The sequence below is a fragment of the Varanus komodoensis genome, unplaced genomic scaffold (assembly GCF_004798865.1).
Source record: "Varanus komodoensis strain SLA01 unplaced genomic scaffold, ASM479886v1 scaffold4, whole genome shotgun sequence".
Classification (NCBI taxonomy): domain Eukaryota; kingdom Metazoa; phylum Chordata; class Lepidosauria; order Squamata; family Varanidae; genus Varanus; species Varanus komodoensis.
This window is the reverse complement of record NW_025335941.1, coordinates 43,256,809-43,278,141: the sequence shown is the minus strand read 5'-3', so window position 1 is coordinate 43,278,141 and position 21,333 is coordinate 43,256,809. Positions and strand designations below refer to the sequence as shown.

The 21,333-nt window shown below is 41.0% G+C and overlaps 1 protein-coding gene across 1 annotated transcript; it reads left to right on the top strand.

The window, feature by feature from the left end:
• The first annotated feature begins 474 nt into the window (after positions 1-474).
• On the top strand, positions 475-16,760 carry RFC3 (replication factor C subunit 3). Its single transcript, XM_044441639.1, has 9 exons — positions 475-641; positions 4,276-4,413; positions 6,829-6,896; positions 7,994-8,091; positions 10,396-10,577; positions 11,269-11,405; positions 11,487-11,585; positions 15,114-15,183; positions 16,471-16,760. Exons 1-9 carry the CDS (start codon positions 555-557, stop codon positions 16,660-16,662), a joined length of 1,071 nt encoding a protein of 356 aa, XP_044297574.1. The 5' UTR covers positions 475-554; the 3' UTR covers positions 16,663-16,760.
• The last annotated feature ends 4,573 nt before the right edge of the window (positions 16,761-21,333 follow it).

The window sequence follows — 21,333 nt, the reverse complement described above, 5'->3', positions numbered from 1 at the left end:
TTTGGAGCAAACATGCAAAGAATCATCCTGTAAACTTTACAGCACAATCTTATAAATGATTGCTAAAAAGAAATGTCAATTAATGCAGCTTATTCCTAGGTAAGTGGATATACGATAGCAACCGATCTATTTTATTTTGTTTAAACGACATTTATTTCGATCACTTTCCATCAGTGTTTCCATGGCAGTTTACAAAAGCAAACACACCGAACTGCAGCTGCAATTTCACAGCATCACCTATATCTGTGTTTAAAAAAAAAAGTTGGTATTGCTACCGCTTGCGAATCCTCCTTCCTCCAGTGATGTGTTTTATCCCAAGGCGGCCACCGTAAGAAAGAAGGCAGGGCGAAGCTGACGCGAACTGGCGGAAGTGACAGAATGCAAGGGCGAGCGAATACTCATACTAAAAAAAGTTACCGTGCGCATGCGTTGTTTGCTTACGCGAATCGTGGGTGGGGTCACCTAGTCTGGGCGCGAGTTCTGGAGTTGGCGCGGTAGTAGCGCGCTCTTTTTCCAGTCTGAGTCTCTCCTTCCTTCGGCTCTGAAAGGCGGCCATGAGCCTGTGGGTGGACAAATATCGGCCGAGCTCGCTCAGCAAAGTGGATTATCACCGTGATCAGGCGGCGCAGTTGCGCAACTTGGTGAGAGGTGGTAGCTGCTCAGTGGGCGGGAGGAGCAGATAGCACTCGCATTTCCTTCTGCAGTCTGTGTATGCTCGTGTGTACTTCTCTTCCCTCTTGTTACTTCCTCATTCCAGGACTTAGCAGTCTCTTTAGAAACCGTTGTAGCTTGATGGGTTTCCTCTGTTACTCTCCAGATTTTTGAGAGTATTTTGCTTTCCGGTATCTTTTCTTCTTTCTTGCCTCAGTGGCAGAGTGCGGTCCCAAAGTCTGATTTTCAAAGCCAGGGCCGAGTTTTGGAAGTTATCCGTGGCAAACAAGACGAAGTGATTCTGAGCACATGAAGAGTGTGCAAACTCACTTGGTTAACTAAAGATCCTCTTGATACCTGTGATGGTGACTCCGGATAGTGAAGTTGCTGCGTTGTGTGGTTGCTCTTGAATAGAAATGAGAGGGAATAAGAGCATAAGAAAGGTCATGCTGGATAAGACCAAACATCCATTTAGTTCTGTACATGTGGCAAACCACTTGTACACAGGATTGTTCAAGCAGGATGGGTGCAAGACCTCCACTCGCCCAAGCACTTCAGCAACTACTAGGCACCTCAGTTACATCCTTCACCAGTTAATAAACTTAGATGAAAAACACACATGCACTTTTTATGTTATTATTTGACATTCCAGGACTCAATCCTGACTTAAAAACAGTTACAGCTTTCACTTCCCACATCCTTTGCAATAGAAAAATCAAAGCATGCTAATGGCCAGGGAATGCTGAGATTCGTAAATTTTTTTCTGTCTCATCTTGCATAGGGTAGGTCCCTTATATAGATTAGCACAGGTGTGGTGGCATAAACTTTAGTTCTTGAACTCAGTATATGCAGCCCAAGAAGGGTGTTTTCTGATGGTGGGTATAGTGCCACACCCACTGGAAGACTATTTCTCAGATGCAAGAAGAGTATCTTTAATAGACACATAATATTCATGTCTTTATGTATGTTTTTTTATATATAAAAATAGTGTGGCACAAAGGCTATGAAATACAGGTTGCAACATTTCTAGGCAATGTTTGAAATGCTATACAAAGTAAGCATCTCTGGGTAGTGCTGCAGTAGGCTGCTGATTCAAATCCTGTAACCAAGGGCAATGTACTTGTGGACCTATATTTGTTGGACTGCAACTTCCATCAGCCCTATTCAGCATCACCAATGGTGAGGAATTATGGGAGTTGCAGTCCAGCAGCATCTGGACACCAACATCTTTGGTGTATTCATTGGACTAAATTGACTGATGCTCTAAGTTTCTATGTTCGTGACAATCAGAACTGGTATTATTATTATTATTATTATTATTATTATTATTATTATTATTATTATAACATTTCTATGCCGCCCCTTGCCGAAGCCTCGGGGCAGCTTACAACACAATAAAATACATTGAAATACAATAGAACATAATAAATTACCATTAAATACACAAATACAAAAAATACATTGAGATACAAACATAATAATATAAAATTAAAATTAACAGTATAAAATAAGTAAATAAAGAATATAGGAGGAGAAAAGAGAAGGAAGAAGAAGTTGCCCAGGCCAGATCATATGTTTTAACAATTAAAATGATGTTTAAATAAAAAGGTCTTTACCTGGCGCTGAAAAACCAGTAACGACGGTGCCAGGCGGCCCTCTTTGGGGAGTGAATTCCATAGGTTGGGCGCCACCACAGAGAAAGCCCTCCTCCGAGTACCTACTCTCCTAATTTTTTTCATGGAGGGTTCCCGGAGAAGGGGCTCTCCCGCAGATCTCAAGGGGCGGTCGGGCATATACGGATGTAAGCGCTCGTTTAGGTAGCCAGGACCCAAGCCGTTTAGGGCTTTATAGGTCGTAACCAACACCTTGAATTGGGCCCGGGCTTCAATGGGAAGCCAGTGAAGCTGACGGAGGACTGTTGCTTCTTCTGTGGTGCATGGCTCTTGGGTAGGTTCAAGCTTTTGTTTGTTTCTCCCCAGCAATCACTGTTAATTCCAGAGCAAAAATAAGTGCCCATGCTCAAATTCTAATTGAGTTTAAGCATTGCTAACTTGGTGGACTGTACCTAATGACCTACATTAATTAATTATTTGTAGTATGATGGAAGAAATTTCTTTGGAATGTACTTTTTTCAAAACATCCCTAGGAAGCAAACATCACACTTCCAGGGTGGCTGGATTGTGAAGCTTTGCCTTTTGTGGCTTGATTTGAACTAAAGCTCTGTCTGTGCAATGTTATCTTAAGAAGCATTTCTGAGCATTTGTAGTTATGATCTTCCATCACCCTTTTTAGAATTCAAGAGTAGGAGGTAAGCCCTTCTAGACAGGTTTAAGCCTCTAGCACCTCATGTTGCAGACGGACATTAATTACTCTCCCTCACCCTAGATAGTTTTGCTCAGTTGAAGTCTTGTTTATAAAGAAGTGATTTATTCCAGGATAACTGTCTATTTATCTCTAGCTTGGTGTCATCTATAGAACTGCTTGCTAGGCCTTTCATGAAATGGGAACACCTTGTATATTCCTACCATACAACTGCACTGTTGTGAATTTTATTACAAAGAGAGGTCACTTTGGGGTTAAAGTAAATCATCTGGTATAGATGTCAAGTTTTAGCTCTTAGGATCCAAGGCAGAGCTAGTTCTGGAATGCAAGATCATGCTATCTTAAATTAGTGGATCTAGATAAAGGAGCCCAGCTGTAAGAGATGTACATAGTTTGGCAGATTGGACCAAAATATCTATGGTAGGCTTCCTATGACTTGGTACCTGCATCATACAGATATAAAACAGAGATCAAGAATAGTGCCTGGACTCCTTGGTTGGTTAGGGCCAAGATATGAGTTTTATAGCCCCTATACCTTTATTCTGATGTAAATCTTAGTGGGAATGTAGGAGGCTGCCTCATACTAAATCAGACCATTGTTTCATCTTGCTTAGTATTGTAGATTTAGCAACCATTCAAATTGGGAGTCTTTCCCAGCCTTACTTGGCTGGAAATGGCACATACAAAAATGGGCTCTATTTCTGCTTCCAGCTGAGGCTGTCTAGGCTTGCAGCAAACTTTTGTGAGTTTTGTGAGTATTGATGTTACAAGAAGATAATACTATCTTTATGTTCTTCAAGGTTCTCTTCAACTTTTCTTTATAGTATTTGGTGGTTGTTGGTCTTATGCAGATATTTCATCACAGGGACAATTTACTTTCTGCTTTGGGCTGTATTCCCAAACCAGCTAATTCCAAAAACAAACAAGCAAAACAAACAAAACCAGCATGCATGTACAAGGGGCCTCTTTGCCTCCCACCATACACTGGCACTTTTTTTTACAGTATCCTATCTTCTTCCACTGTCTCTCTCCTTCTTTGTCCACTCTTAATTGAAAGAGAAATATTAGTAGCCTTCAAAAGGCAGAACAACATGAAGGACTGTTAAACTATAAGTGTTCTGTAGTTTTACAATGGTGCTATTTCCAGAATTGAAATGAACCCTAATTGGAACTAATGGGTCCTTTATAATTTCTCCAAAGCAGCCTTCCCAGTCTGGTGCATTCCAGATGTGTTGGACTTCAACTCCCTTAAGCCTGAACCAATTATAAATCTATAATTTTTGCTGTATTCTCTTTGGGCAGGTTCAGTGTGGTGACTTTCCTCATCTGTTAGTGTACGGACCATCAGGAGCTGGGAAAAAGACCAGAATAATGTGCCTGCTGAGAGAACTGTATGGCTCTGGAGTAGAGAAGCTGCGCATTGAACATCAGAGTATAACAGTAAGATTCTCTCTCATGAACTTTTAAAAAGTAGCAAATAGAAGGTGAGGGTGCTTTTTGAAGGACAATCTAAGCATGGTCTGGTTCTGTATTATTGGATACTTTACCTGAGAATGTCAACAAAATGCTTTGGTTGGGTTTGGGGATCCAGTATTTGCTTGCCCCCATGGCTAGTTACAGAGTCAGAAGGAAAGTCAGAAATGGAATGGCCCAAGCAGGCCATAGTGCATCCTTTTCTGAAGAAATGTCTTCCTACTCTAAGCTAAATGACTTTTTCCTGCTCTCACTGGACCTGAGCCTCTGAACTTTACCATCTCCGTCACATTCTTCCAGATGTGCTTCAGTTTTTCAATGTCCTTCTCAAAGTGCAGTACCCAAGAGTAAGGGCAGTGGTCCAGATACAGCCTGAGCAGTGCACAACAGAGTGGAATCCATATTTATGGTGATCTGGATTCTACATTTCAGTTAATGTAACCAAAGATTGTATTGACCAATGGCTCTATTCTCTTCTGAGACATTTCTAGTACATTAGTTTGTAGACTTTCTGCACTATACAATCACTTCTTGGCAAATCAGGACCAAGGATATGCCTGTTATGTGATCACAGAAATAGTTCTGTCTAGCATATAGCTTAGATTTTCTGTTGTCTTAAACTATATCAAGAATGAGTGCCAAGAAACTAATGTGTCTTTATTGCAGTCCTTACTTACTAATTACTACTGCTTTCTCACATAACAGTTATAACTTGATAAGATGTATTTCTGAAGTGATGTTTCCAAAAATCAGAATTAGCTCTTTGCAGAGTTAGCAGCTTGGGGAGTAAAACAGCCAGTGGAAAAATCTAAACATAGATCTTCTATCTGTTCAGTTCAAAATTCCTTTTTGGAAAGTCTTGCATTTGAATTGGCAAATTGCAAAAAGCATACCAGTATTTAGTTATTGTCAGGGCTCTTGGGGAATGCTATTTGAGCTTTCCAACACATGATGCAACTCCACTTTTTTGTTTTATTCTCTTTTTTATTGCCACATAGCCACAGGTCTTCACTGCAATTTTTTTTTAAAAATTACCTTTTTGAATTTGAATTAACCTTTAAACTTAACGTGATAAGCCATTATACGAACTTGTGGTTCCTGAAGATCTTCCTTTTTACATAACGTTGATGCAAAAAGTAGGAAGTAGGTCTTGATGCCCTAAGAACAGTTTTAAGTGGAACTTTCCTTTCTTTGGAACACAGGCTGTTGAACCTGCAGACCATTTCTATAGCAGTGATGACAACCTTTTTTCAGCCTGAGGGCTGAATGCAATTTCAGAGAAGCTCTCAGTAACCAGATTTTAGCACTTTAAAAAAGTCCAGCTAAAATAAAACAGAAAGATGATAATTCATGTTGTTATAAAACACCTTAATGAGTGATTTGAAGTGGATGAGATCTGTAATCATCATTGTAAGAAGCGATATACTTGAAAGTCTTGCTGTACCTCTGATGAATGTTTTTAGAATAATGTGTAGTGTTCTAATGATTCATTTTTTAAATTAGAATTACCCAAGCAATTGTTTTCTTTTACAGGGATTTTACTTAGATTTTCAGTTTTGCCTTCCTTCCTTCCTCCCTCCTTTCCTATATTTTGACCGAGGGCTTGAGTGTACCAGCAATGGACTGTTAACTACTGATGCACTAGCTTAGGAAGAGCATGTGTCCTCCTTTAGAAAAAGTTTCTGAACTTCCCTATCAAGAACTAGCCTCTGGCCAGCAAACTGAGCAGGTCTCATAGGCTCTCCCAGCTCTCCACTCCTAGACATGGAGAAATACAAGACATGGTCAAATGTCTTGTATTTCTATTTAAATTATAATAGTAACTTCCAAATTTGCTTCTATACATTTATAAGAGCACATGCATATTTTATACAAATCTATGTACGCTTTCTTTTTTAGTGATATATTTCCTCTTTGCTGGCAGCATGTAAGTGGGCCACCTTTTTCATCTCTTGCCTTCTAAGTAGTTCAGAATACATTTCCAATGGGGAATTTGAACCCATGGTGTTATCCATTTCCTGAGCTCCAGTCCACTTTTTCATTCATGCTGCTTCTAACCATTTCTGGAGTGCAATATGACCTGTGTGCTGATCAACATGCCCTCCCCAGCATAAGTGATATAGGATTGCACCCTAAGGCATTGTATGCATATTTAGACTGGAAGATGGCCTACAACTCCCAGTATGCTAGTTGAGGAATGCTGGGAACTGCAGGACTTTTTCTGTCAAAATGTGCATAAAGGACTGCCCTCTAAATTAATTTAAATGGTTTCATGCAGGACAAGTAGTGGTGTGTCGTTTTTGAAATTCATATTCTAGCTCTAGGAATATTCACTAATGCCAGTTCAATCTCTCTGGCATTTTGTTTAATACTTTTTTTCAGGCACCTTCTAAAAAGAAAATTGAAATTAGCACTATTGCAAGCAACTATCATCTTGAAGTTAACCCAAGGTAGGTTTGCAGTCAACTCACATTATCTGGTAAAAGACTGTGGCATCATATATTTTCAATTTTAGTTCTTAAAGAACCAAAATAAATGTTCAAGGAATTTTTTCCCTAGACAATGATAAAGAGCTTTTCAAAAGTAGACATTTTTGCATTAATGTGTTTTCTTTATAACAAGATTTTGCAGGCAGTATTTGAAAAATGCTGACCTTAGTGATTCTTTTGGTTGTGGTGTAATTAAAAACATTACCATCTGTACATGCATTTCCACTGTCTAGCAGCATGTTCAGATTTGGAGCTATGCATGTGCACAGGTTAGCAAATGTCCGGGCAGGGTGATGTGTGGCAGTGCCATGATTCAGTGGGAATTAGGCCCAGGTAAGAGTATATGATTGTAACCTCCGAAATATAAAGCCAAACCTCTACCAGTCAAGCCTAATTATCATTGCTACCCTTACTGGTATACTGGTACACTGCATTTTTATCCTGCCTTTTTTCCTAACCTGCAGAATGAGTAGGAACTAGAATCTGAATCTCCCACATCCCCAATCCAACATTCTACCTACCACACTGGCTCTCACACATGGCTTCTGTTTCCATTTTGTCAAAGAAGAAGTCTGGACCTGGAGCCAACGAAGGCCTCCCCTGTTTGTTTCCTCAGGAAGCCATTTGCTGACTTGGCATGGACAGGATTCACTGGGATGGTCTCAAACTGCTGTGAGGTTCTTCCTGCACAGATCAGGACATGAATGGGCTTATTCACTCATGTCTTTATGTATGTGGTTCAATAACTCAGTACTACTAACTATTGCTGAATATTACATGATTATAAGGTTACAGGGCCCTGATTTGGAGATAAGCAGATTTTACAAAGGCAGCAAATTCATTTATCAAACAATTTAGGTTCACATTTCTGTTTGTTACACGACGAGGCAAATGAACAAAGTGGCGATTGTTCCTATTTTGAATAAACACCTGCTAGAAATGGGAAACTTTGAATTTCATCTGTGGTAGTATGATTATTTTTAAAAAGCCTGGTATAAAAAAATCCTCAAGGTCTATTCCTGGATGTATTTTTGAGTGAACTTCTGAACTTCTTTCAGTGATGCTGGAAGCAATGACCGGGTGGTAATTCAGGAATTATTGAAGACAGTAGCACAGACGCAGCAACTTGAGACAAGCACTCAACGAGATTTTAAAGGTCTGTAAATGGAGGAAAATAAACTTTAATATGTTGCTCAAGATCAAACATGTACTTTGAATATAGTGAATTCTTTGTTTCATAAATTCATTTTATGTTCACTCCAGAGTTGAAGAATTTATGGACATTTTCAAGTTGTAAGAAAAGAAATCTTTTTTTTCATCCCAAGCAGAAATTTTGGTATTCTTGACATATACGTTGACTTAACATTTGTAATCTGAATCATTGTCTGAAATTTCTATAGCTGTTTGTTCTTTGGATTTTCTGCCTGAGTTTAGAATTCAGCAAATGGAAAGTTTCAGTGAACAAAGGGGGAGCCTGTATTCTTCTCACTTGTATTCTGCATGCATTCTCAAGCATTCTGCAGAGCTGTTCACTTCATCCAGAAGAAAAGGGGAATCTGAGAACAGTTATAGGCTGTGTTATCAGAAGGCTTTTTGATAATATACTAGGCAGTCGTGATGAATTAAAAAAGCATCCATTAAAATGACCACAAAAAAGAGAGCCCGCCTTCCAAGTCGGTAGTGATATCTCTGAAGAATGTGAACTTCATTAACTCAAGTGTTTCTTCAGGGGCTAGATGTATCCAAAGGTATTCAGAGATCTCTGAAGAATGTGAATGTTGTTAACTCAAGTGCAGCAACAAAATCACAATCTAGTCCAATAAAGTGCAGTTGATCCTTGACATTCACAGAGCTGATTATTTGCAAGTTTGCCATCAATAATTAAATGGGAATCTTTTGTGAGTTTTCTGGCCTCCTGCTCACTGCTGCACAGATAGCTGCAGGGGGAAAGCTCCCTTTCTTGGTTGCCACTGTGGCTGGCCTGACATTTGCTGCTGCCCCCCAGCGAGGGCAGGGCAGGCACTGGACTTGGGACTGGGTGTGTGGCCATGAGTGAGATTTGCGATGTAGGATGCGCTCCCCCAGGGCAGGCCCCGCTGTGGTGCATTGGGTCTCGTCCGAAGCTAAAGAATATTCAGACTGAGAAAGAGGTAATTGTAATGCATTTATGGGTACATGCATGATCAACAGTATTAAAAGTTAAGGGTTTTTTTGGTGGGGGCATATAGTTATGGTTTTTCCACTTTTGCAGGGCTCCTGCACCCCTAACCTGGCAAATGTGGAGCACTGGCTGTATTTTAATGTCATTGCAGAATTTCAGCTTCCAAGAGCCTCACAATCTCAATCTGCCACCCTTGCAGGTTTATGTTGCGACACTAACCGTTCAATAAAGTGATAGTGTTATGGAGATAATGGTGGAGTAAATATAATTGCTTTTGTGCTGTAAATCTAACTATGCCCTTGCATGCATCCTTTTGCAGCCTTATATCCATAGTGAAGGCTCTGAAGCCAAATGCAGTTTTGGTACCAAACTCTCAACTGCCGTGCACTGTTTCTTGTTGCTGTACTTAATTTAGTGAACTTTGTGCTCTTCAGAGTTCAGTACAAGTATATTGAATATAGACCCTGAAGAAAGGGACTGAAGAAGAATGGGGAATGGGCCAAAATGTATTGGGCCTGTTATTAATAACCTAACATCTTGGGATATGGGTTGTCTTTTTGGTGGTTGACTTCCACCTTGAACTCACATCCCCAAGGTATGATTGCTACCTTTGAATCTTGGGTGTCAAGAAAGTTGGAGTCTTTGAGTTTGCTATGCAGTGATAAAAACACTGCTTGTACCTCATTTGAACCACCAATATTGTGTACCTCTTTCTTTGTAATAATTGAGCTTTCCTTTTTTATCATTCACGATCAGAAGTGATGTTCACGAGTTGTGGAATGTTTAATGATAGGGAAGTGATATTAGTGTCACCTATAACATGCATGCAGGCGGAGCATATTGAAACCATTTCTGTGTGTTCTTATCCTGCAAGCATCTATTTAAATGGGGGTAGGGGCAAAGGAGTGGAACCAAAATACAAAAATGATCAGCATAGCTTAAGGGTTTACTAGCAGTAGCTATGCCTTATAAGAGGCTTTTCAGCCTTTCAGAATGGGGAAAATTGTGCAGACATCAGGATGATGCAGGGAAATAGGATATGGTAACCTGGTGCCCCCCAGGTGGACTGGACTTGGTCTGTGGGGTTGAAGTTTGGCACCTATGATTTACCAGTTGCTGTAGGATTATACTATGGGGAAGCAGTTCCCAGATCTCTGCCTGCATGCAGGGAAGAAATCTTCTGCTGTTGGGAAAAAATCACTCATCTTGGCTCATTGTATTCAACTGAAAGTAGAAACCAAATTAGAATTGATTCTGCGAGTGTGACTCTGGAGTGACTTTGTATTTATATGTTTCTAGTGGTGCTGTTGACAGAAGTGGACAGACTTACCAAAGATGCCCAGCATGCATTGCGGCGAACCATGGAGAAGTATATGGCCACCTGCAGATTAATTCTTTGTTGCAATTCCACATCAAAAGTCATTGCACCTATCAGAAGCAGGTGCCTTGCAGTGCGAGTACCTGCCCCCAGCATTGATGATGTAGGTTTAAGATAAAAGCAAACACTTGTCCAGTTGACAGTTGTTGAGCAGTCATGTTTTACTTTGTAATGCTGCCTGTAACATGATTCCCTGACAGGGCCTCTTTAGACAGTCATTGGTCTAATTGGCACAATGGAGCAGCCTACTGCGGCTTATTTAACACTTGCATAACCCTTGGTTTGTGGGCTTGGATGATAAGACAAGATGTGACTTGAATATTCAAAGTGGCTGTTGGGGTACATCCTATCTAACTGTGACTTAAATAAGATGTGGTAGAGTAATTGAGTCTGCAAACCAGACGAGTGAGTGAAGAGAGACTGTTGGTACAAACTAGGTCACTATGCTCTCTGCGTGCACACAGTTCTTTCAAATTTGTTTCACATCAATTTCATTTTAAACCCCCAGAGGTGTGGGTTGCAAACAATTGGATATTTACTTAGCAAGGCTTGGGATTGGAGGGCAGGATCAAGAAATTAGCTGGATACTAGTGTTGGAGGGAGGAAACTAGAATAGAAGCTTTGTTACCCTTTGTTACTGGCAGTTCTTTCCCAGTCCACTCTCGATTTCCTTTTCTAACTGGGATCTCCACCATTGTTGACTCCTTCAGCCATTTTGGGTAGTTCTGATGTGTTTGAATCTTCGAAAAGGGAACTGTAATGCAGAGTGATGAATTGTCCTCCTGAATTTCTAGATCTGCAATGTATTGTCCAGTGTTTGCAAGAAGGAGGGTCTATCTCTTCCTCAAGAACTGGCTCGGAGGATTGCAGAAAAGTCTGGCCGGAATCTCCGAAAGGCACTTCTAATGTGTGAGGCCTGCAGAGTACAACAGTAAGTCAAGAAGACTTGGGAATTGAGGAGGTCCTTTCATCCACGAGGTGTTTTTAGCATTTTTCCCTGCTTATATTGCAGGCTTCCTTTCACCCCTGATCAAGACATTTCTGAGACTGACTGGGAAGTATATGTGAGAGAGACAGCAAATGCCATTGTTAGTCAGCAGACTCCGCAGAGGTAAGTGATCATTCCAGGCGGCAGTTGGTTTTGTGAATGAAAACATATAACTTACACATTTTTACTGGTTAAAATGGATGGCAGCATTTTATTTGATTATTTGTATTATTTCTGTGGCACAAAGTATTAAAAGAAACTCTGAACTGATTACATATAAAGACTTACTGGTCCTGTTCACATGTCACAAGAAGTCATTGTGACTTTTTGCCCTTGTTGGTCTGTCGTGTTTTCAGAACCTAGTCATGGAATTTTAGCGTGCCATTTTTGACTTCTGGGAAAAGTGGAAAGAAACGTTGCCTTGTTGTATGTTTTCCATGCTTCTCTGCAACTTGTCGTGCTATCTGGATCAGGTGGGGTTCATTGTTCCATTTGTGGTGGAAAAAGCACACCCCCCTAGAGTAGGAGTCCTCAAACTTTTCCACCAGGGAGCCAGTTGAAAGCTGCTGGGGCTGGGTACGGGCCGGAAAGGTGGTGCCAGTGGTGTGTGTGGGCATGCGCACTGAGGCAGGGGTGGGACGCGTGACGAGGTGAGGCAAGGCATGGGTGGGCACACGCTGCGAGGCAGGCGCACGAGGCAGCAGCTTTCTCACTTGGAAATTGTTTTCTCCGAGCAAGCAAACTGCTTGTTTTCTCCAAGTGAGCAAACCACGTGGGGTGAGGTGAGCGGCGGTGGGTGTGGGCATGGTGGGTCTAAATAGGCATGGCGGGCCAGATCCAGTCCCTGGGCCTTAGTTTGAGAACCCATGCCCTAGAGCCTCTAGTTATTCAATCTTCAATCTCACAGTCTCCTAATAATGTACATGTCAAGACTTGCTCTGTTCCTGTTAGCTGAATGCTCTACCTCCCATCCGTTTCCTTTCTGCAAGAGGGAGAAAATGGGACACACATGGGGAGAGAAGGCATGAATCTCAGCGGCTGGGGCATGCTGAAAGTTGTAGGACCCCTTTCTGGCTAAATATGTGTAAGATTGCATACCTCATTATCCAACATTCCGGCTTTCTGAGTTACCTCTATTACACTGCTTGGAGATTCACATCAAACCTTACTCCTCTCTTCACCTCTCTTTTCTCATTTGCCTCCACATCACCTGTAGACATGGCCTGGATTGACATAAATCCCTCCTGCCCTAAATTGAAAGCAGTGGGGTAGGTTTGCTAAGAGTGCCACCTGCACTATGCTCATCTGCAAGTTTATGCACGTTTGTTCAGATGAAGTTTCTTAGTATGAAGTAGCACTTATTTGTGTTTTTTGCAGAGGTCTTAGAGTGGAAGAAGCACCGCTGGGTGGTGCAGAGGGTTCCAAAAGTTAGTTTGACTAAGGACTGGGACTCAGGAGAATCTGGGGCTCTGGTCCCCACTTGGCCATTAACTTCATTTCAGGCCAGTCACTGACTTGCCACTTAGCCTACCTCACAGAGTTGTGACAATAAAAAGGAGAACGGGAGGACCATTTAAGCTGCCTTGGATTCCTTGGAAGAGAAAAGGAAGCAAGGTGGAAATATGAAGACCATATTAATGAAAGTCAGAAAGTGTGGGTGGAAGGAGAAGAGATGAATGGTAAAAGTGCAGACTTGCCTGTGTGTGAGAGAGGGAAAGAACGAGGAAGAAGGAAGAGGAGGGGGATAAATGAAGGAAGTGATAGAAGACAGGGCAGGAAAGAAAAAGGCTCTTGTTTGATGTGAGTGGAAAACAGCTGTGAAGTTCTCTGGGGTGCCATTCTGCTCCACAGAACAAACCTGTCCCTGCCTACTCATAAGTAGGTCCAATTGAGTTAAGTGGAATTTTCTTTCAGGTAAATCCGCAAAGGTTGCTACCTTCATTCCAGTAAGCTACAGGCAATGGGCCTAGGCAGTGTTTGGGATTCACTGCACCCATTTTGGTGTTTCACTGCTGTGCCCCTCTTGAGATTTTCTTGGCCAAAGGCTGTCTCCACTTTGTCTGTCTCCTTTTTGAAGGGAGTCCCATCCATCTTGAATAAGGAATCACTGGCTGAATTTGATGAGTAGTATAGCAGATGGAGGATGGACAGAAATGAAGCCCTCCACATACACTTTACTAATTTACTGCTATTTGTTGCACCTACGCGGGAAGCAGGTGGTCTGCAGTTTATGGCTTTGTCTTTTCTCCCTTCCCTGATCTTTTGTTTTCACTCTTTGTAAGGCTGTGGTGAAATTCATTTTACCAAATAGCTGAGCTAAGTAGAGTCTTGGTATTTTTTCCACTAAGGAAGTTGTTGATGGGATATAATGGGTAAAACAACTTGCTGTGATATTAACAGTTCTCATCTCCAGTATTCTCAGAACTGCTGAATTGACTCAAGCTATTGTAAAACAAACTTGCTTGCTCAGTGCAATGAAGTATTTCCAGCTGGAAGTGATGAGGGCAGCTTTTTTTTGTTTGCTTGTGCAGTGCTGTGAAACTTTTTCCCCCTTTCAGCTATGAAGTGCAGTGGTGTTGGCACTAATTCATTGCTGTTCTCCTGTTATTATGGCTGCCAAACATCTGTCTGGGTTTAGATGCATTGCATTGACTGACAAAGAATGACAGCCTGTCGTGGCAGATTTGGAGCATTCCTGCTGTGACTGGAGGATGTTGCCAATCACCTCTTTTGCTGTTGCCCTCATTAAATCTTCATAGCAGCTTTCACTAGTTTCCAGTATGGATGCCATTATAAATGTTTCTTTCTAGAAGTGTGCAACACAGGATCAAGTTTCAAACACGGTTTGCCTTCTAAGCCCTTTTTTCAATGTGAACTTTCTGTATATGTGCCTTGGTACAGGAAAAATAGGTGACAGCTTAGAACTGCCTGGGTTGTATCTTATGGGGCAGTGCTTTCAGTAGGAGGGAGCCTCTGAAGCAGATTTGGGAAGTGTGCAGTGAAGAGAGGATGAGGAAGCCCAGTCAGGTAATCCAACCCCTAAGATGCTCTTCATGTTTTGAAGAGCTGCAGAGTTTTCTCAAAAAAGTGTGAGCTTTTTTGGGTCAGTTCATAGTCTAAATGTTTTTAGACTGTTCTTCAAAATAATTATTAGGGCAGTATATGAAGATCAAATAGTGTGGTGTCAGCACCAGCCACAAGCTTCTTAGTGACCGCTGGTGCCACTTTAATTGTGACACACCTGTCTCTGCCCCCACTCACATGGAAGCCCTCAGAAGTGTGTTTGTTGGGTGTTTAGTCACCTTAATCTTTAGCTGTATACAGGTCCCTTGCACTATGGACCCTAAAATCAGGCCTCATACTTAGGTCACTCTGTCTCCCTTAGGTAACTAGGCTGCCTCACATCCAGAATTGACAGAAGGTGTTCAGCTTCTTTCCCTCAGGCTTGCTTTCCTAATCCTGCAGAGACACAATCACAATTTATTAATACCTTTCTATGTAGAGTGCAAGTAAACCAAACACTTTTGAAAGCTGTTACACAAATTTAACTCACAGTGATTAAAGGCTGTTGAATTAAAACTTTGTATGATGAAATATATTTTAAATTTAGATTACTTGACCTGTTAATGTTTTATGATTTTCTTCTAATAGGCTACTTGAGGTTCGTGGGCGACTTTATGAACTCTTGACCCATTGCATTCCTCCAGAGATTATAATGAAGGTAACTAATGTCATGGCTTTTAATTTGTTCAGTAACAGAGGCTAGGATTAAAGGGGACTGAGAAGGCTGTGAGGAAGGAGAATTAATACTGTTTGTTAATCATTCATGGCATTCTGTATGGTATGGATCCCATTCATAATTCTTAGAATGGAAGGAAGAATTCTAGGACTATATTGGCCTTTAAACATGATACGTATTGGAGCTATCGTTGAATGCCAGTGTTTTCCTCATGAAGTGGTTTTGTGGATTCTTGAGTTCCTGTAATACCTATAAAGAGATGTTGAACCTGTTTAAGCCTAAGCACTCAAACTCAGATTCAGAGAAGCTCTTAGGAAAGGCATTCCAGTAATAGGCAACACAGAACGCAAAAGGGGTGGAGCAAAGGCACAGGTGGATCAAAAGTACCACTACAGAAGCTTAACGCTCTTATTGCCAGTAACTAAACTTTAGGAGAGCATTTCAACACACACACACAAGCTGGGAAACCAGGAGGTGACAGCAGCTGGGGGAAAGGACTGATAAGTGGTAGGCTGTGTGGCTGTCTGGGAATGGAGGTCCCGGAAGGCAAAGCAGAAGTCTCAAATCAGAGATGCATAACTTCAGGACTGGGGCCAAATCTGGTTCTCTGGGATGCCCTAGAAGACCTTATCCTTTCTCCCAGCATGGCCCCCTTCCCTGAATCACTGATAGGTTGGTGGTTTTCTACCTTCAGTTTAATTCTTCCCCCTTTCTAAAAGGTTAAAGTGCTTTTCCTAAGTGCCTGCAATAAGAACTTTAGAATACTTCTTGTTGTTGTTATTCTATTTATTGCATTTATATACCACCCCAATAGCCCAGAGGGCTCTCTGGGTGATTTACAAACATTAAAACCCCAAATACAGTATCCAATCCTAAACAAATAAATTGGCTACACCATGACTGTGTATAAAATAACATGGTTAAAATGAATTAAATGCATAAATATACAATTAAAATTAATTAACTTTAAACTATTCGTTAAATAAAAAGGTCTTGACCTGGCGCCAAAAAGCATATAATGACGGTGCCTGGCGGACCTCTCTAGGGAGTGCATTCCATATGCTGACCTTGGGAAGGAGATTGGGGAATGTAGCCCTTAAATGCTTCTCTGACATGACAATGGACCTTCAGGCTAAAGGGTGTGTACCCTCATCCTAGGTGAACCAGAGTTGTCCTGTGGCCCCAAGGTTCAGTGCCACTGACATTATTGTACAGGTGTAGGTTGTAGAATAGCTTAATTGTCTGATTATGAAATGCTGTTGCTTTTAGGGCCTTCTGTCTGAACTCCTGAACAACTGTGATGGGCAGCTGAAAGGAGAGGTGGTGCAGATGGCAGCTTTCTATGAACACCGACTACAGATGGGCAGCAAGGCTATTTATCACCTAGAAGCATTTGTGGCTAAATTCATGGCCGTCTATAAGAAGTTTATGGAAGATGGACTGGAAGCCATGGTGTTCTAATGTGCAGATTTGAACATTCAGATGTGATACTGAATGGCAGTAGTTTGTTCAGTATATCAAATTATGTTTGACAATAAAACAGGATGCGTTGATTTTCAGTTATTCTGCAGCTGTCGTTCATGACTTGCAAAGTAGTTGTGTGGGGTTGGGGGGAAGGGGTGGGCTTATTTGGAAAGGCTGCATTGGCATCAGGGCAGTATCCTGGCAGGTCTTCTGAAAAATAGTCCCCATGTTTTTTTTCCAGTGCCTCATGAAATGCTTCCACTGAGGCTTAGTCTCTGGAGTGCCCAAATATCTTCTCTTGAATGTATTTTACTGTGCAAGGGAGGATACTTTCTTTCTTAGTCTGAATTGAAGCTTGTTTACTTAGAAGGAATTCCTTTGAGTAACGTGCAACTTACTTCTTAGGAAGTTTGAGTCAGAAGTGCACTTGTCACAAGAGTAAGTTGTACTGAATACCGCAAGGCTTACTTCTGTAGAACCAGAAGGACAGAGCCAATTGTCATCTTTTTGAACTTAAATCTGATACCTAAAAATTAGTCCAGCTCTTCTCTTTGAAGCATTTCCCAGTGGAATGTGCAAGACCTGCTATGGGGTCGCATCATAACATCTCTTACTAGCAAAATCCAAAGGTTCTTGAAATAAATATTTCTGTGATGGTATCTGAGGATAAAATGGCCCAAGTTTGATGTTCAAAACTGAAGGAATTGACTTTAGCATGGATACAATCTTTGAAAATGGATATGGCCATTATCTATTATTTTGTGAACCATTTAAAGTATTTCTGGCAGAAAAGAATTAAGGATATCTTGTCAATTTTACTTTCCTGTAGACTTTATTGAAGTGCTCATCAATTTGTACATACAGATCTTGTTTTGCATTAGACCAGATATATCTAACTTGTTAAGCAACGAAAACACTCTTTGAGAGTACATTTCAGAGCATGTCCAGAAGAAAGCACTCTGGATAATGAGTGACCTGCAAAGCAAGTCCTGTGAAAAAATGTTTCAAAGAGCTGGTATGTTTAACCTGCAGAAGAGATGATTCAGGGGAAGCATGATAATGATCTTAAAAATATCTGAAGGGCTCTCACACTGAGAAGGAGCAGATGTTCTGTCTTGTGGTAGAGTGCAGGACTAAACAAATAGGTAGAAATTGCAGCTAATCTTTAGGAGAACCCTCTAACAATAAGAGATGCTTGACAGTGGAACAGACTGCTTTGGGGAGCAGTGGACTTGCCACTGAGTGTGTTGATTCCACTTGTGCATTGTTACTTTGCAAAACTGCTGTTCGTTTTTCATTGCCACCAGATGTGCTGGAGTGGCATTCTGGTTTGCAGCATTTGGTGGTAGGGTGTGTTTGTGAGTTCCAGAAGAAAAGCAGTGGAGTTCCTTGTTTTCTGGAAGTTTCTCAGCTCTGTATTAAGGCAAGCAAAGCCATTTTGGGAGTCTGCACTTGTCTGGGTTTGTTTGTTTGTGGAGTATATGTATATGTCGTTTAAACCAATGCATTTGTAATACAGAACTTGTGGCAGTAAACTGCAAGGAAATGTTTTCACTATGCAATGAAAACATTTTGAGCTTGCAGTTTTTTAACCGGAGAAAGCTGTAAGAGAAAATTTACTGTATGGTATAATGATGTCTTTGGATGATTTTGGGTTATTTGATCAATATCCTAGCTTATGTTTCAATAATTAAATTTTAGTGTCTAATTTAACCCTCCTCTGATCACTGGCAGGAGGGAGTAAAATAACCCTTTAATACACATACTGTATTTTTCGCTCTATAAGACGCACTTTTCCCCCCCTCAAAAGTAAGGGGAAATGTCTGTGCGTCTTACAGAGTGAATGTGTGTGTGCCCGACGCCCGGGACACTGCCGGCCCGCCTGCACCACGTGGCACCACCTGGCCGGCATGTGCTCGGCGCACCCTGCTCTGCCCCCCTCCTCTGGCACAGGTGAGAGCTGTTAATCACAGGTCGGTGTGTGTTTTCAAATGGCAACCTGTCTTTTAATGAAGCCCATGGGGAAGTGATGGGGAATGTGCCTGTGATTATCAGGAAACTTTCCATGGATCAGTTATCTGTTAGTTGATCAGACACATTTTTTTTTAGGATCAGTGGATATTTGAACAGCATTACCTTTGTGTATGAAGTTTATTCTTCAAAGGCTACTTAGTCCACTGTGTGTTTGATTTACCGTACAATATCTCATTTTTTTGTCAGAAGTTTTTTTCTATTATTACTAGTAGGGCAGCGTGGACATTACTGGCTTTTTTAGATTTGTTCTTGAATTGTCTGCAGCAGTTCTTGTATAACTGGTGTAGATTGTGGATTCCTTCAATAATTCCACTACTGACTAAGGAAGTGATGTCAGTGATTGTGAGCAACAGAGCTTCATAAATTCTGACTCTAGTGATGATGAGTTCTATGGGTTCAACGAAAACTAGAAGAGTACTCGAACTTTAAAGTCTCTCTTTTGTTAATGACAGTGATGATGGTTCTTAATGCCACTGCTGACTGCTGTTCACTTTACAAGGTTGAAATACGGTATTACTGTATTCTGTTATAGTTTATTAAATAGTTTAGTAAACCCATTTGATTCAGAATATTTTTCTTGCTTTCCTCCTCTAAAAACTAGGTGCGTCTTATGGTCAGGTGCGTCTTATAGAGCGAAAAATACGGTATATTTTAAATTCACCTAAAGCAAGGCAAGTTGCACCTAGAAATGGATTTTGATGTAAGTCTTTTGCCTTTGTTAAATTGATATGCATTGCACAGACTACTTCAAAGTATGTTTATTTAGAAGGATGTACCGTATTCACTCTTGGGAGTTTAGGATTGCAGCCTTAATTTCATGAAGTGATTTTAAAATGTACAATTGATAGAAGATAGGTAAGACGGAAACAGTGAGGTGGTGGCGCTATGATGCCCTCTGAGCAAGATTCTATTTTAGCTTCTTGTTAAATAGTTTCATTTCTCTTAAGATAAATAGAATGTGCTCTGCGAGTGATCATTTTATCAGCCTGAAATACTCCAGAGCAGGTAGAATGAAAATGAATGTTCAAATGGTTTTTACTTTAGGGAGATACAGAGTAGGAATAAACACAGTTCAAGATAATTAAACTCCCTCTCTTTTGGTGATAAATCAGTTAAACTGTACAATTTGAAAAAAAAAATCTTGTAGAGTCTCCTAACAGATTGTAAACATAGTGATGGGCTTAAGGTGTTCCGAGGAAGTCTTTTCACAGCACTGGCATGCATTTTTAGTTCAGAATCTAAATTTTTAAAAGCTAGATTGAGTTATCGTGGCATTACAGCGATTATTTATTTGGTTTTTAAAAGCACAGCCACTAGTCCCAAGCAGGAATCTGGGTGCTGCAGGGGCTTCGATCTAGCTAAAGGATAGCTTTATATATGCAACAGAATTGGATGGTACAATTTCAGACTGCAGGTGGAGAAACACCTTATTTTCACCATTCTGTAAGATGTAGCTTTGCGAGTAGAAAACAAGCACATCAGAGATGTGGGTGGAACTGGAGCCTTTCTCCATGAAAGTACAGGAGGTGTTGCATGGACAAGAGAATTCAAACACGCCTCTACCTCTTGCAGTTTGAAATGATTCAGCCCATTTTATCATACGTACATTCAGTCACCTATTAAGTCTTTCTCCAACCTGGATCCTTCTGGATATACAGCTCCTGATAGCCTAGCTGCTGTAAGTATGGGTCCGGGATAAAGTTGGTTGTGCTTGGAACATCTGGAGGGACCCAAATTGGAAAGGCTGTGCAGAGCTACAGGGTCATGCAGTGAGGGACAAAACATGAGAGCACATACGACTGTAATTCCAGGGCTGGGAAGCCTTTCTCTGCCTGATGGAGGTGGGATAACCAAAAGTTGACTCGGCCACTGCTCTCTTTTTCAATGTGCACATACATTTGTAACTATCTGCATGCATGTATATGTATGTTCTTTCATAGCCCAACACCATGCAGCTAGGCTTGGAAAAAAGCATTCCATTAACAGCAATTGGAGGATTTTAATAAACTTAATTGTTATGAGGATAGATACTTGGGGTTTTGAGAAAGAGAGGGTTCCCCACTGGTGAACATACTTCATTGGTTGATAAGAATCCTCCATCGGTGGCAATGTTCTTTTCCTAAGTCTAATTGTGAAAGGAAGGAGAGGGAGTTGATGCTTTCACGCATCTCCATAGAAATAACTCAGTGGAATGGGAATCACACTGATTGCCACCTTGTCTGCCTCTGGTCTGCTGCATACCTTTTCCCAATCCAGCAAAGAGATTCCTGGTTCCTCCTGTGCAAGTATTCCCTGGATATATTGGCACAATGAACAAAAATCGATTAAATTTTAAGGGTGCTGAGGCTTTCTATAGCTCTTTTATAGTTCTGCATTGAAGACCATAGGTTGAGTCTATTCATAGAAACAGAGCAAGTCAGAAGGGGTCTCCTGGACCATCTAGTTTGACTTCAGGCTCCTGCCGGCTCTACTCAAGACATGTATTCTTTCTTGGTCTTCCAGTTTCACGGCAGTAAATTGTCAGTACTTGTTTTAAATGCCCCACAGTGGTATGTGAAAAACCAAAAGCCATATGCAACAAAAAGCAAGAAAAGATTATTTTGTTACTATAATAAAAGGAAAGCAGTACTTGAC